At 30.8% G+C, this 16,387-nt stretch overlaps 3 protein-coding genes across 4 annotated transcripts; 1 reads left to right on the top strand and 2 right to left on the bottom strand.

The window, feature by feature from the left end:
• Positions 1–3,393: 3,393 nt before the first annotated feature.
• LOC140875029 (uncharacterized) lies at positions 3,394–6,433 on the bottom strand. Its single transcript, XM_073278550.1, has 2 exons — positions 6,186–6,433; positions 3,394–4,108 (listed from the first exon to the last, which is right to left on the bottom strand). The coding sequence occupies exons 1-2, from the start codon at positions 6,351–6,353 to the stop codon at positions 3,554–3,556; spliced, it is 723 nt and encodes a 240-aa protein (XP_073134651.1). The 5' UTR covers positions 6,354–6,433; the 3' UTR covers positions 3,394–3,553.
• A 7,452-nt stretch (positions 6,434–13,885) lies between these two features.
• On the bottom strand, positions 13,886–15,002 carry LOC140875297 (uncharacterized). Of its 2 annotated transcripts, XM_073278951.1 has the most exons (4): positions 14,954–15,002; positions 14,408–14,634; positions 14,176–14,310; positions 13,886–14,105 (listed from the first exon to the last, which is right to left on the bottom strand). In XM_073278951.1, exons 2-4 carry the CDS (start codon positions 14,558–14,560, stop codon positions 14,019–14,021), a joined length of 375 nt encoding a protein of 124 aa, XP_073135052.1. In that variant the 5' UTR covers positions 14,561–14,634; positions 14,954–15,002; the 3' UTR covers positions 13,886–14,018. The 2 variants fall into 2 exon arrangements, with proteins under 2 accessions (XP_073135052.1, XP_073135051.1); XM_073278950.1 differs by lacking the exon at positions 14,954–15,002 and having other exon boundaries at positions 14,408–14,827.
• Positions 14,908–16,328, top strand: LOC140875296 (glycosyltransferase family protein 64 C3). The gene has a single exon (XM_073278949.1). It carries the CDS (start codon positions 14,923–14,925, stop codon positions 15,904–15,906), a length of 984 nt encoding a protein of 327 aa, XP_073135050.1. The 5' UTR covers positions 14,908–14,922; the 3' UTR covers positions 15,907–16,328.
• Positions 16,329–16,387: the final 59 nt, after the last annotated feature.

The following is a 16,387-nucleotide window of genomic DNA, read 5'->3' as shown; positions in this document are numbered from 1 at the left end:
GGAACTTGACATTTTTGCAAAAAATAGCTGAATAGCTATATTTTCCTCGACTCCCGAATTTCATCTGTATTTAATAAATAACATAATGTATTCATAAACTAAGCAGATATCATGTAACTCGAGGCTATAAAAAGCTTGAGTATATCTTCTTTTTTTCTCTGTATCTTGATTATTGAAATAGTCTACCCCTATGAATTGTGCTTTAAATAGGGTGACCATTCTTTCTTCAATCTCGCTGAGGGATTCTCCTGCTAAGATTGATTCCTTAGTTTCTTTCATAGTCATCTCCCATGCGATCTTAACAGATCCCATTAGACTCATTTCTAGAAGTTTAATGAATCCTTCTTTATTGAGATCTAATGTCCCTGCTGCTATTCTCATAGCTGACGTCCAATCATCTATAAGATCTTCTCTGTTTTTAAAGTCCAAAACATCAAGGTTTAACATAACCCTGTAAGGATGTATTGGATCTAAAATAGTTTTTCCGTAATGAGATTGATGGAGTGGGATTTTACTCCTTCTCGATCTGGTTCCTGCTGGATGTGAATTTTCTCCAACCTGGAACTCACTATGTGGTTCTTCTGTTTTAACCACATATCTTGGGGGATTCCCTATGGGTTGTTCACCCTCAGGGGAATTCATTTTTAGATCTACTACTTTGAGATTCGCAAAAGAATTCGCAAGATCTTGTAGATCCTCGAGATTTAATCTTTCTAAAGTAGTCATTAGATAGTGTTTTTCTCTGATACTGTTTTTATAAGATTAATCATCATTTCATCATTGTTTAAAGGTTTTTGGACCATTTTGGTTTTACCTTTCTGATGTAACAAAGGTTCGGTACCAAATGAGAGTGGTAACCTTCCTCCTATATTTCTTTTTCTAGAACCCGAAGTGTGTTCTAGATTTATGATTTTATTTTGAAGAACCTTTAGGTTTCCAAGAATTTTTTTCTTGTTTCTTAAGGATTTCTTCAATTTGCCGAGGTATTTCATACAGCTGATTGCTGTAATATTGTACCGTCTTTTGAATTTCTCTAAGATCTCCGAAGAGTTTAGAGGAATCTGGGGTAATCTCTAAAAATTGAGAGTTAGCAATTATTTTTCTTTATCTCTTCAAAATTAAGAGCATTAATCACAACCTGTTGTAAGTAATCTATTGTGAATAGATTAACTTGTTTATAGGATTTCATATGAATAAAATCCTCTTGATTCAAACATTCATTTGAAGTCATCTTTTAAAAAAAAATCTTCTCCTCAACAAAGAAAAGCATGAATTAACGAATAATATTATGTCTAAATAATTAACCTAAGGCTCTGATACCATTTTACGGATAATTCTTTGTACCATGAATAAGCACAAAATTTTCAGATTTTAGCGTAAAGTCTTTAGATTTTAAGCATAAAAAAGCATAAATCCAGTATAAGAATTAAACAATTAAATATTAAAATTTTGTAGTCCTAGAAAGCTATTGCAAAGAATCTTATGGGTAGGAAACTAGGGCAAAGTCAAGTTTGGGTTTGGGGATTTATCACCAATTTGCTCAATATATATTTATATATGTCTGGTTAAAAAAATAATACTAGTGAGAATCCGAGTGTGCATTTGTTTGGAAAATTATATTTTTACTCATGTAATTTTATCTTTTTACGATTTTATTTTGTAAAATTAATTTCGGTCTTATTATGTCATTTTTATTTTTTTAAACGCAAATTTAGTTTGTTTTCACTTAATGTGGCATTAACGTATGTAAGTCGTAATATGCAGTGTCGACAAATCAACCAAGTACAATCCTCTCCTACACCTTCCTCCTACATTTTCTCCTACACATTTAAATTTAGTAAATCAATATTTTACTACTACTCAAATTAAGCAATATATCTTTTTCACTTCTTACCTTTATTATAATACAATAATATCTAGTATTTATAGAAATATTGACACAAAATTTTTTTATTGCAGTAAATAAATTTTATTTTTCTTAAAAAACTATTTATAATACTATATATGCTTATAATTATAAATACATATTTTTATGCACGTATATACATTCATAATAGAAAAGTAAAAACATTATTCAAAATCTAAGATATCAAAAATTACTTTAATATTTTAACTTAAACTTGGAAAAATAATTATAATATAATAAAATATTATAAGAACATTTAATTATGAATACCAATATTTGAATTTCTCAATTTAAACATTAAAGAATCTCTTCTTCTACTATATCTCAACGTCTTGAGATATATATACCTACAATAATAGAATTATAGGTTTTTTTATCTGAATTTTCAGCAACTGAAAACCAAAAAGAAGATGTTAAAACCAAAATATAGAACAATAGGAAAAATAAGTTTTTTGCTCTATTAACTTGTTCATGTTTTGGTTTTGATCCATTAACTTTTTCAATGTGTGTTTTGGTACACTAACTGTGCATCTTCAGTATTTTTTGATCCAATTGCATACGTGTCAACTTTTGATTGATCCAAAATGATGACGTGGACCAATAAAAAACTAACACGTATGCAATTGGACCAAAAAACAATGAAAATGCAAAGTTAGTGTACCAAAATCCACATCGAAAAAGTTAATGGACCAAAACCAAAAAAAAATAAACTTACTGGACCAAAAAATTTATTTTTCCAGAACAATACTCGCCTGGAAATATAAGATATATCATGAGTTACAAAATCGAAAGCTGGTGTGTTTTATTTATGATATTATATTATTAGGATAAAGATATTTTTGAAATTATATCATGTTTTATATAATTATATTTATCCTAATAATTTAGGATCTACCAAATTAGTATAATTTAAAAATTTCGATGATTGGACATGTGATAATATTCGTTCAATTTTATATCTTTGTTTGTTTGTTTTTTTTTCGTATGCTGAATTTAATATGTTTTGTCTAACATAGTTTAATTGACGCTAATAAGCATAAAATGAGTATTTTAATACTTCAAGAAATTGAAATTTGATGTATAAAGATTTTTTTAATTATCCAAAATTTTAGTTTAAGAAATTTTATAAAAAATTGAAAAATTCGATATCCACAATCATATAATTTTTCTAATATTTTATTATAAGTTTAATTGCAATATAATTTAGTTTAGTTAAAAAATTTGATATTTAAATTTTAATCAATGTTTTTATTTTTCTGTAAATGTATATATACGTATAAACAAATTTGTTTAAAAGCATATATATTATTTTAGTGTAAATAGTTTTTAAGTAAAATAAAATTTATTTAAAGCAATATGACAATATTTCCATAAGAACTAGATATCACTTAATTATAATAAAGGTAAGAAGTGAAAAAGAGATATAATGGTTAATTTGAGTGGTAACCAATATAAAATATTATTACTAAATTTAAATGTGTAGGAGAAAATGTAAGAGAGGATTGCATTTGCAAATCAACCCTCTGATGAAATTTTTTTATAGATTTTGTGTCATTTGTTATTATCAATAAATCATGAATGATGTATATATAGTAAAGTATGCACCATCAAGCACAATCCAAAAAACTAGCTCATAGCTTATAATAATCATGCAAGATCTGCTCCACAGTGATGGCTATTCCCATTCTCGCCCCCGAATTTCGTCCTCTCGCCGGAGAACACAAAATCCAGATTATACAGCACCGGAACCATCGTCACCGAGCACAAGAAAACCAGCACCGGCCCAAAAATCCACAAGAGAAGCGGCAGCGCCGCGTAGAACAGCCTGTTCCCCACCGTGTTCAGGAGGAACCCCCTCTCGAGAAGCTCCGACACGTACTCCGCCGTCACTATGCCGCCGCTCTGGTTCCCCGGAGGGCAGTTGATGAGGAAGTTGACTTGGTTGATGAAGCGTATGGAGAGGGAGTGGCATAGGAAAGAGAAGAGGAAGAGGAGGAGTAGGGTCACGTATTTCACGGCCACCATGAACTCGCCGTGGGCGCCGTACACGACGTCGTTTAAGGGCTTTTTGATGCTGTAAGTGCTGCTGATCACGGCGGCGAGGCCGGAGCAGAGGAGGATGGAGGTGGTGGCCATTAGGGTGGCTCCCATGATTGTGTTCCGGAGGGTTTGGACGGCCAGGATGTTTTTCTTCTCATTGTCCTGTATTCATTGAATTAATAATTTGCAGTTAGCGGAAAATTCTTAGTTAGATAGTGTTTGGGAAAGCTTTTAGGAAGCAATTCTCAGCTTTTCGTTAACAAAATTTTACAACATTTCAAAATTTCGTTAACAAAATAATTGTAAGGAGAAACGTCAATTTTTCAGTCTTGTATATATTTATGTACCGTGACATTTTTAGTCCTATGTTTCAACAAATAAAAAATAGTCCTATAATTATGTTCTTTTGACAAATTTTAGTTCTTTCAACCTAAAAACATGTAATTAAATGACCAATATTAGTGTTATTTTTTTTTGTAAATACACTGTTAAAAAAATTTCTCAAAATATGAACGTATGTTTCACAACGTAGTTATATATTTTAACACTGATATTATTCATTTAATTATATGATTTTAATGAAAATGACTAAAATTGATTTAAAAAAAGACATAGTTACGGGAGTATAAATGATTTATTGAAACATATATGACTAAAAATATCATACATCAATACATATAGGACTAAAATATAATGAGCATTTTACCTGATTATAATTAACGTACCATATATATTTTTTTAATGAAGTCGAAACTCGTAGGAGTTATTTCGGTGTGCGTTGAAAAAAACTCTCACACTAATCTAGTAACCTAAAAATTAGGTTAATCAGATAAACAATATATGACAAGTCACGTGCAACCGACTCACTCTTGAATGTATTATTGGTAGTGAGAATGGAATTAATGAACATTGGTTTCACTAAACTCGAATACACTGTTGAGAGCCATTAATTCATATTCTTTTTAGTTAGAAGATGATTATTACAAATGAGTATTAAATCCCAAATTTGATGTCAAATTTTAACCTTAATATCAAATGGATTAGAATTGCAGTAGAGTAACAGCGTCTACCGCTAGTCACATGTAACATGAATATTTTTCTTTGTTAAAAAAAAAAAAAGAGGTTCTCGGGAAATGATTGTGGAACAAATCATCACCATCTATATCATGCAAAATTTATGAAGAAAACACGGAAACAATCTGAATCCAAAATAAATATTTTATTCGTATATATTCAATTTAATTTACAAAATATTTCCTCTTAACTATCATATTACTTTAAAAAATTTTGATTTAATAATTTAAAATTATGAATTAAAAAAATATGATGCAGCTATGACGTCATATATACTACGTTTTCCCATACAAAGGAATATGCGTCCAATGGATCCATTTCGCACACATAATTATCGCATACTATTTAAGGAACGAAAAAATGCGACATTATAGTTGTTTGCACACACATGAAAACGCATTAAGAGAATTTTTCTCCCTTATATATCATTTCCTTTGCGTGTCAAATTCACATAGGATATGATATAATCAAAAGTGACTTTTTGATTTGGGTGGATTATTAGGTATCTCCATTTATATATTCATTTCATTATATCCTTTAATGAACTTTAAAAAGTGTCAATCAAAAAAATAATGGTATGGTTAGTTACATAAGTTAATGTCCTTAAATCAATAAAAATCACTATTTAAGGTACAAATCTAACTTCCCCGTCTTGTCCAAGCTTCTGGTAGTATTTGCTATAACTTGTTTGAGACTTGAGCTAATTCTCAATTTCTACGTACAATTTCCAAACGTTTAATTGGCCAGAAGCTTGTAAACACTTAAATAATTAGTTCTTTCAAACAGTACTATATAATGTTGTTAACTCATTCATCTCCAGATTATTAATTAGCTTAAAATTATTGAATATCGATACGTAATTAATTACTCTAGAAATATTTATAAATCTTGTTGTTAATTTGCTATTTTTGCTTCTCGATCCCAATCATCCTTTGTTTGAATGAATGGTGAGTTTTCTTCGTGGTTGGTAAAACTTGTACTCGATGATTATCATATATAAGATTACAAGTTTTTTCTCAAAAAAAAAAAATGGAACTACCCGGCCCCAATGCAATATGTGAAATCTGATTAGAAGATTTCCAAGATTAATGAATACATGTGTTTTTTTTTTAAAATGAGAAATTAATGCATATATATGATAAAATTAACTTGCATATATATATACCTTAATGACGGCTGCCACCCAAAATCTCCGGCCACGGGCGTTGGTTCCGATGATGGTCGAAAAGGGTCGAGTGCGGACGGCGTGCCATAGCCATACATGATAAGATATGGACGCAAACAACCCTAATGGAACCAGAATCACATCCAAATAGCACTTCTTCCACTCCATGTTCTTGGGGTACTGTATATATTATATATATTATGATGCTTTATTTTCTTGTTAATTCATGGTAGCTAGCTGAATTGTTAGCACCGAATATGAGTTATATATAGGGAGATAGAAGCGTGTGGTATGGGCAAAGTGAAATGAACATACATATAGGTTACATGCAAAATGCGACTTCTCAACAAATTCAAGGGCCAAAAAAGCGAGTTCCGCACTTTGTGATACAAAAAACAGATATTATATGCGTGGGTCTGTTCATGTGGGAATTCTGTGCAGTTTGTTTTTTCCATTTTTTGATGGGCATCAACTTATATTATTGGCTTTCAAGAAATATCAGTTTATTTCATTTTTTGATGGAGTTTTCCCTCTCTTTTATATATATAATATAATAATATCCGATATTTTGAAAAATGACATTGGTTAAACGTTCTTTTGAAATTATAACCTTTCTTTAAATGTTTTTTTTAAAATGACCGTACCTTCAAACATACACGAAAAACATGATTCAAGCAAATGTTATAATTTGACTAGGTTATATTTCAAATTCATGCATGGTACTCTTTGTTAAATTGATCAGATTGAGATGTTTTTTAAAATTTTTTTTTTTACAGAAATGGTTTCTGAATGTGTAATGTATCTACAAACTTTCTGAATGCCTAATTATTAATTTGTTTCGGTATATGTTAATCATTTTTCAATAATTTGAAATTTAATAATTGATATCAAATTAATTAAAGCAAAGTGTTTGAATTGCTTAGAGCTATATATGCCGATAGTAATAATAGAAATTGTGATTATCTGTGTGGAACAATGAAAATGTGATTGTTCAATGGTCGATTATACAAGGTGTCAAAAAATTAATTCAAGGAGTGATATGATGATATGATCTGCCATCGTAAAATAAATAAATAATCTGAGTATATATATATATATATATATATTATATAAAGTAAGAGCATCTTAGTGGTCTTTTGGTATGCTCACTTTTAATTTTTTTTTCGAAAAAAAACCTCAACAAAATTATCAACTTGCAAAAAATAAAAATAAAAATAAAGTCAAATACTTAAAAAAATAAATTTATATTATATACTCACAAAACATAATATTTGTATATAATATTACACACACAATGCGTGTGCGCTACGACTAGTATATATAAGACACAAATATATATTTCTTCCACGGTTTACAATGCAATATCCTAGTAGCTAGAAAATAAGTAAAGATAGTCAATTTTTTACTCAATTAATTAAACCATTAACTGAAACTTTAATTTAAAACGTGTATACAGATCACCTGGACATTTTATTTTTCTTAAATGTTGAATATTTGCTTGCAACATATTAATGGAAACTTGGGTAATGTGCATTAATTTTGGCCAAATTATGTTGATTTTTTTAATCTAATGGCAATGCATGTCTCAATTTCCACATTTAGTAGTGGGGGGCATGCTTTAGAGATCATTCCCTATTATGAATTGATTTTAATTTATTTAATCCCGAAACTCGATTAAAGAATATGGAGTGTCGAAAAATTTTATTGATTGCATATATAAACCTACTTCTACTTTGTATAGTTGAAAATTAATTAAATATGATGTTTATTTTAAAAATGTATTATTATTTTGTCCTATACGAATTTACCAATTAAATATTTTTACTCTCGCACAACATAGACAAGCAAAATGGTCAGCAATGCTCGGAAGCCACCTTATTTGGTCGTTCCTATTATTATATATATTAATAATTTTGATCGGGCCAGAAAATTGATAATATTATCCTATTAACGAAAATTCGAGAAATTAGTGAAGATTTCGGTGACGGATGAGTGGCATTGATCAGGTCATTCCGAGTCTCCGACATTTAAATCAATTTTTGTTCAATAAAATTTAGAATTAGAGCATAGGACTACGTACCTTAAAAATAAAACCTTTCTTGAATTTTACGAGCTTTTATAACATATGCCCAATAAATAATATTAAATAAGATTGAGTCAAATTGAATCAAATTATTGGACTTGAATCCGAAAAATATCAAATTACATTAAATGGATACTTTATTTATTTAAACATAAACAGTGGCACCATAAACCATATATAATAAATCGTTCATATAATAACTGTTAATAAATTAATGATAAATGTGTTACCTTATTCTTTGTTTTTTTCTCCCTTCATTTCTGTGATGCATATGAAACACACGTAGTACTAAGGCATATAAAAATATTTTATAAAAATTAAGCAAGCGAGAATTGTAGTTCCGATCGGTCGGTCGGTCCCCAACAACTACTATATATCTCTACTTTTACATATAAAATTAATAAAAATAAGAACAAATATGATTTTTTTTAGCAAAACAAATATGATATTCAACATTCAATAACACACACATATAATATATGAGTAAAATTCATTTTGATACAAGAACTATTGGTAAAATGTCAAATTGGTACATGAATTATTGAAAATGGTTTAATTGGTACATAATCAACTTATAAAGTCAATTTTACCCTTCACCTACATTATTTTAAATTCTAATATTTTTGTTAAATTAAAATTGTACACAATTTATTTTTAAAAATTATTTTATTAATACAATTATAAATATAAATTTATATTTATTTAAATTTTATATTATAGAAAAGAGATCGTACTCATTGTACGAAACATTGTAAATATTAATTAATACAAACATACACATACACACATATATATAACAATTGATAAATTATATATATTAAAAATATATAATAAAAGATATATATTTTTCTGTTTATCTATGTTATAATATTATTTTTTATATAAATCAAATTAAAAAATATATATATGTCTGTGTCTTTCATTTATAATCTATAAATTTTGCGTTGAATATTTTTTCGTATAATGATATATAATATTCTTTTTATAGTATAGTAATTAGTAAATATGAATTTATATTTACAATTTTAATTAATTTAATAATTTAAAAGACAAAAATATGTATATGTAGTTCAATTAATCAATTTAATAAAAATATTCAATTTAAAGAATTTCAAGTAAAGGGTAAAATTGACTTTTGAGTTTGATTATATATCAATTAAACCATTTTCAATAGTTTATGTACCAATATGACATTTTATCAATAGTTCATGTACCAAAATAATTTTAACTCTATAATATATATATATATATATATATATATATATATATATTATTGGCCGTAATTGTACCAAACATTAATGTGGGTTGGTGGGTGGAGAAAAAGTAAATGATCTCTCAATCTTGAAAAAATATATATGTCTGGTAAAAAATATATTAGTGAGAATCTGAGTGTACATTTGTTTGGGGCAAGAAAAAAAAAGGTGACGCAAATCTTTTAGGTCTAGTCCATGCTTTAACATAATATATTTTCTTTTATGTAGCACACATTTTGAGAAGTATAAATTATTGTGATGTATGATTTTTAATAATATAAATAAAAAAATGTGAGAAATATATATAGGTATTGAGTAGAACCTGGAAGACAGTACCAAATAATATATATAATTGGTGGCCAACAAAGAATAACTTTGCATGAACTCCTTATGACTCACGAACCAACAACTTTAGCCTCCAACGCCACCATTCTGTGTTCGGATAATTTTAATTTGTAAATTGGTCCATTTTCATTTCTTTTCAGATTAAATCATTAATGTGCGACTTGGATTTCAGTCCTAAACGCAACAATTATATTATATATCACGAATCGGTTCTCATGTGAGAAAACTTAGTTTCGACTGAACAATATTGAATTCTTTGTCAAAAAAACTTAGTTTCGACTCAACAATCTGAATGCTAGCTCTAAATCAATACTTTCATTTGAATGTGAGTTCCCTAAATTAATAAATGGTCTTAAATATAATGTTTTTTATACGGTGATATGCAAGTAATAAAAAGATATTGCTGGAGGAGAAGTTATTTCCCCGTTTAAGTTCGGGAATTATTTTTTTTTTCATTTATTAAATATTATGTATGAAAAACTATTACTTTTCATTATAATTATCAACCAAATTGATCTGTTTCATTTGTATAGATCCACGAGATCATATCATAAAAAACCTACTTTATTTTAAAACCCGTATTTAAATTGTTTTGAGGAGAAGGTGCGTGACGTACCAGACCAAATTTGTCTAATTTTACGGTTTGGTGTGCCACCGCATGTATTTCATGACGTGTGAGTGTACCATACGTGGGTTCAACTAAATTCAATTAAATAATCAAAACACACATTCGTTATTTCGGTCTATATTTTACAAAAACAGAGAGTTTGTTTTTTTCTTTTTTTAAAGGGTAAACAGAGAGTTTGTTTTCAAAACTGTAAAAGCTAAAATATTTATTTATCATTGTCTTTTTTTTTTATTTACAAAAAAAGTATAGGATATATTATTTTTAATTTTAACAGTAGCCATAATTTTGAAAAAAATATATTAGATGCACTAGAATAATCTTACCTGAATCTGAAATAGCTAGTGTATGGTAAATCGAGAGATCTCTGCAAGTTCAATCTTACAAACAAGGCAATGGATCAAAATATTTATTGGCCTTTGTGTAGTGTTTGAGAGAGTTTTTAAGAAGCATTTTTTCAACTTTTGCTTAATAAAATTTTTAAATTTTGTGAAATTTTGTTATAGAAAAGTACCTTACAAATTTATTAATTTATTTTTTGAACATGAAAGGAGATTTCATTATAATTACAACTTAATTCTTCAAGAAGGAAATCCATAACTAACCCAAACATAAGATTGAGAAATACAAGAAGCAAATTTAGTCGGCCTATGAACAACTGAGTTGGTATTGCGGCACATATGTTGAATTCCAAGAAACCCAGTCTTTGAAAGAGTATCACGAATCTGCTCTATCAATAAACTTTCTTGACTTAGATAATCAGATGACTCTCTCACAGCTTTAACCACACCCAGTGAATCAAGGGCGGGTAGGGCCCATGCCCAGGATGGGGGCCTGAAATTAATTAATTTTTTTTATTATATATAACAATTAAATTTAAAAAATTATTATATTATAATTATTGTTATAAATATAAAAATAAAATTGAATATTCACGCACAACTTATAAAAAATCTGTCGTCCAAACATATATATTAAATATTTGCTCCGTTCATTATCTCTCACTCTAATCTTAATTTGTCGTTGATCATCGCTCCACATCGTTTTTCCGTGATTACAATTTTCCTAGCCTCGAGTTCTTAACTTGAGTTGTGTGAGAGATTTTTTCTTTGCCTCTGATTATGCTAAAATTTGATTTATGAGACCTTCAATTCAATTTTGATTTCATGTTATATGTTAATATTTGTTGTTAATTTCATGTAGGGACGAAAAATTCGTGGATTGAAAGCATGATTTTTGAAACCTATTTGAAAATTATTATTTTTTATTTTAATTTTGAATAGCTAAATTAACTATTTATAAATTGAATTTGCACTGAATTGTAAATGTGGATAGTTTATTGTGATTTTTTATGAGCTAATTCATAATTACGAAAATAAAAGATAATTTTGTATAGTTCAATTATATTTGATTTTTCAAGTTAATGTAAGAGACACTCTGTTTTAAACTCGTACAGAGCCTCGTTTCTCTTAGGACCGCTCATACAGTGAATTCGAGAACGTCCAAACTTGTGAAAGATCACAAAGAATACACAACAACAACCCCCGGAGAAGTGCATGCAGATAATTCACCTCCAAAATCAGACCGTGAGCAACGAATTTTAGTAGCTGAAGCAGCCAACATTCGCTTAGCATCATCCCGAATGATGCCCCTAACTGAAAACCGTCCATTGCGCTCATCAAACCCTGCATCTACGAAAAATCACTTTCATTAATAATTGGGATAAAGATTTCCATGTACGACACAATTTATATATACCTTGTTAACTTTGGATGATTAGGCTAATCGAACGTCTGTCATGTTATCAAAAGTTATAGTTTGTAATAATTGTTTGACTCTTATATTTTAAATTGCATAACCCAAACATTACGTACCGTCTTTTCTCCTGACCGAGAGAATAATCATTGTTACCAAAATAATGATAGTTAACAACAAATTAAATATGAACCAGGCTGAAAAGAATAATCAGCACTATACATTACATATGCATCGCAATCCTAAATAATAATAATAATAACAATATGTGCCTAATTGATTGATTCGATTTTAGATATCCATCATCCTCAAAAGTTGATAAATGCCATAAAATTCAAGTTATTTTGGAAAATTACGCCTAACATAAGTACATAACAATAAGGTGATTTTGGATCAGGAATCCAATTATTCTTCGTAAACGTTATTGAATTTGGTCGAAGTAGTCCGCGTCTATAACCTATAGACCGTGCTTGAAACGAAACTATTAGAATTTTTTTTTAAAAATCGGAAATTTCCTATGTTGATTTGTTATTTTCTTGGTTTTTATTTTTTTATTTTTTAACACGATTTAATAATTTCTATTTAGGCATATTAATTTACTTTATATTTTGTCACCAAGCAAACAACTCTTCAAATAACATGAGAAAATTGTTCTAAAAAGCAGCAAATGGTATATGGACGAACACCTATCGTTCAATGCTTAGACAATTTTTTACTTAAATATCTAATTATTCATGTTCATCTTTATGTTTCTCTAATGATTCGTTTGTATTGGATTCAAACTCAAAATTCATGAATAATCATCTAATCCTCCATTAGATACAAATTAATAATCAAATTACCTTTTAAAAAATTTAAAAATAAAGTATACATCAATCTAGATCGATGACTAATGTAACAACGCCTAGAGGTGTTGTCTTCTAAAAATTAGAGAGGTTGGCGATCGCCCAACGTCTGGTTTGTATTTTTAAAATACTGCGTGAAAATAATTTTATTATTATTATTTAAACAACTAAGTTATTTTTATTTAAAATAAAAAAAATATAATACACGCATATAAATCCCAACAAATGAATCTAAATGATTTCTCTATGAATTTAAATATTTTTCAATTTCTATTTTGTAAATATACCTAAAATTTACACGAGCTCACAAGTTCAAACCGGAATTCAAGCCTTGGCTTATGTAGTATTCAATAACAAAATCTGAACCAAATAAATCAATCTCGAATTCAGAATTTAAAGCAATCTCAAATTCGGATTATTCTATGCACTATACCTGGAGTACTTCTCTCCCCATGATGTGGTCAAATTACAACCATTGGATCACCAACACACATGTCAATTTGCATAAAAATATAAGAGTTCCACGTGATCTAATGATATTGAAATAGGAGAAAAAACACTCCGGTGTAGCATAGACTAACCCCTCAAATTCAAAGAGAAATGATTCACTTTTTGTGTTTCGCATATGCTAAAATGATCGTGCGTTTTTTCAAAACTTAGTTAATATTGAAACACCCGTAAAAATATAATGCTACCAAATATAGAGATAGGAGTCCGAAAACTCTGTACTATGTATTTGAGATAAATGAGAAAAAAAATAAAGTTTATATAATTGAGGTCCCTCCTAATGTCACTACGTCAGCTCAATATTTCCTCATATTTTGGGAGCAAAATAAATTACAACCCTTGATCTTTACATAACATGCACAGAAAACAAAACTCAATCGACACAATGCAAGGGAAGTGTAAAATTGTATCATTTAGAGCTCAAAAGGCGAGGCTTTCACCATCATTGTGATCCGGGAACGTAACACATCTGAAAACTTTACATTTCGAACACAACACGCTTCCAATCTGCACAATTTTTACAAAATTAAGTCCAACACCGGCACGGGTAAAGAGAGGAAATCTTGGGATTACTTACGGATTTACAAGCAGGGCAACGGCGGTAAATCCGGCTACTCTCCGCGGTTTTCACATTGGTTTTTTGCCCTTTGCAAAACTTGCAAAGCAGCCACCCTCTTCCACTGCAAGAATCACACATGATCCCAGAATCCACCTTTTCCAAACAAAACAAAAGCCATCACGTACAAATGCCACAATCAATAGTGTGCACACACTAGTTCAAAATTCAAATCCAAGCAAGTAAACTTTACCTGTTGCTGAACCGGTACGCATCCAGCCGGTCTGAAATCGAGACGCGATTTCGAGTTGGATGGCCATGGCTTATTGCTGCAGGGGAAGTTGAGCTTCAAATTACTACTGGAATGGGCTGAAGCAATTACAGCCATTTTCATAGCAATTGTCATTGCCTATTTTCCGTCAAGAATTCCACCACAGCTACCATATCCACATACATTTATCACCTTTGTGGGGTCAAAATCTGCCTTTAAGATCACATCTTTTGTCACAAAATTGTCACACCACAACCCAAACTTGTGGCTCTAAATTTAAGGTCAAACAGCGGTAGGATTCACTTAAAAATCTTTAAGGGTCAGAAGGAATGAAGATGTATGTAATCGTTGACCAAAAAGTTTTAAATTTTAACAATTTTTTACGCAAAAGATTAAATCGTGACATTTGCACTAGACTTTCAATGATCCCGTATTTGACCTTTAAATAGTTCATTCAAGATATTGCCGATTTAGCAAAATCAAAGTCAAGATTCTTAATGGGAATGGTAAATCTACCCTTTTTATTACTAGCAGCAATCATCCTCTCCCCTCTGCCCCTTTTGGTCATTTCACTTCGAGCATACCCGGATCCCCAGGCCCCGCCCTGCAAGAAACCCGACCCGAAAGCGCTCAAATCCGACCAACTGACAGTGGTCATCAACGGCTACTCGGAGCACCGTATTCCACTGCTCCAATCAATCGCCGCCGCCTACTCCGCCGCGCCACAGGTCGCCGGCGTAGTCATCCTATGGTGCAACCCTTCCACCTCCACCAGAACCCTCTCCCGCCTGTCAAAAAACGTCTCCGCCTTCGTCCACCGCTCGCCGTCGACCAGCCTCAATTCCAGATTCCACCCCTGGGAATTCATCAATACCCGAGCCGTCCTCATCTGCGACGACGACATCGTGCCCGACACGACCTCCGTGTCCTTCGCGTTCGCCGTCTGGAAATCGGATCCGGGTCGGGTGGTCGGATTTTTCGCCAGATCGCACGCTTACGACATCGCATCGAGGTCTTGGATCTACACCATGGAGAGGGAAAGGTACTCGATAATCCTCACCAAATTGATGATCCTCGACATCAAATACCTCGAAAAATACTCTTGCAGTGAAGAGTACGCCCCAGCCAGACAAATAGTGGATAAAACCAATAACTGCGAGGATATATTGATGAATTTTGTGGTGGCTGATGAAATTGAAAGGGGCCCATTAATGGTGGGGGCTAAAGGAGGCGGAATCAGAGATCATGGGGACTCAAGAAACGAAGACGTGTCAGGTGGAGTGGCAGAAGTGGGGTTGAGTAGCAGAAGAAGGGAGCACAGAAAGAGGAGAGGGGAGTGTATAAGGGAATTTCATAGGATATTGGGAAGGATGCCATTGAAGTACAGCTATGGGAAGGTGGTGGATGATGTTGGAGAACAGGGGTTGTGTGTGAAGGCCGGGAAGGTGGTTCTCTGTGATCAACAAGAAGATTTCAGGTGAAAGATTCATGCTTTCGTTCTATCTTTTTCTGGATTGCTTAAAGGAAAATCTCTCACGTAGCAGCAGCAATGCAAAGCACTACCTGCCAAAGATGCTGCTCCATTTGCACATCCAAATAGAGAACTGGGAGAGGAGAGGGTTGCTTCTTAATTGTTGTAAAAAAATAATTTCGTGCTTAATCAAGTAGAAATTGAATTTTGGTTTTGTCAATAATCTATAAGTGCTCCCTTGTTTCACAAAAAAAAAAACAAAAAAATGTAGCAGTTGTGTCTAAAGCAATTGGTAAAAAGCTCTGAAGAAATCTGGAACATCAAGGAAGAAATTTTTGAATTCACAAGAAGGCTTTTGTACTAAAAAAAATGTGGAAGATGTAGTATTTCCATAATGTTTGTTCATTTTTGCCACATTAGGGGGCCAAGAGAAATGAGGTTTAAAATTGAAGGAGAGTCACAAAAGAAAATATAGATGTCTTTACTTCTGT

This window comes from Henckelia pumila, chromosome 1 (genome assembly GCF_033568475.1).
Source record: "Henckelia pumila isolate YLH828 chromosome 1, ASM3356847v2, whole genome shotgun sequence".
NCBI classification, from domain to species: Eukaryota; Viridiplantae; Streptophyta; class Magnoliopsida; order Lamiales; family Gesneriaceae; genus Henckelia; species Henckelia pumila.
Note: the sequence above shows the minus strand (reverse complement) of the source record. Positions and strands in the feature narration are given on the sequence as shown.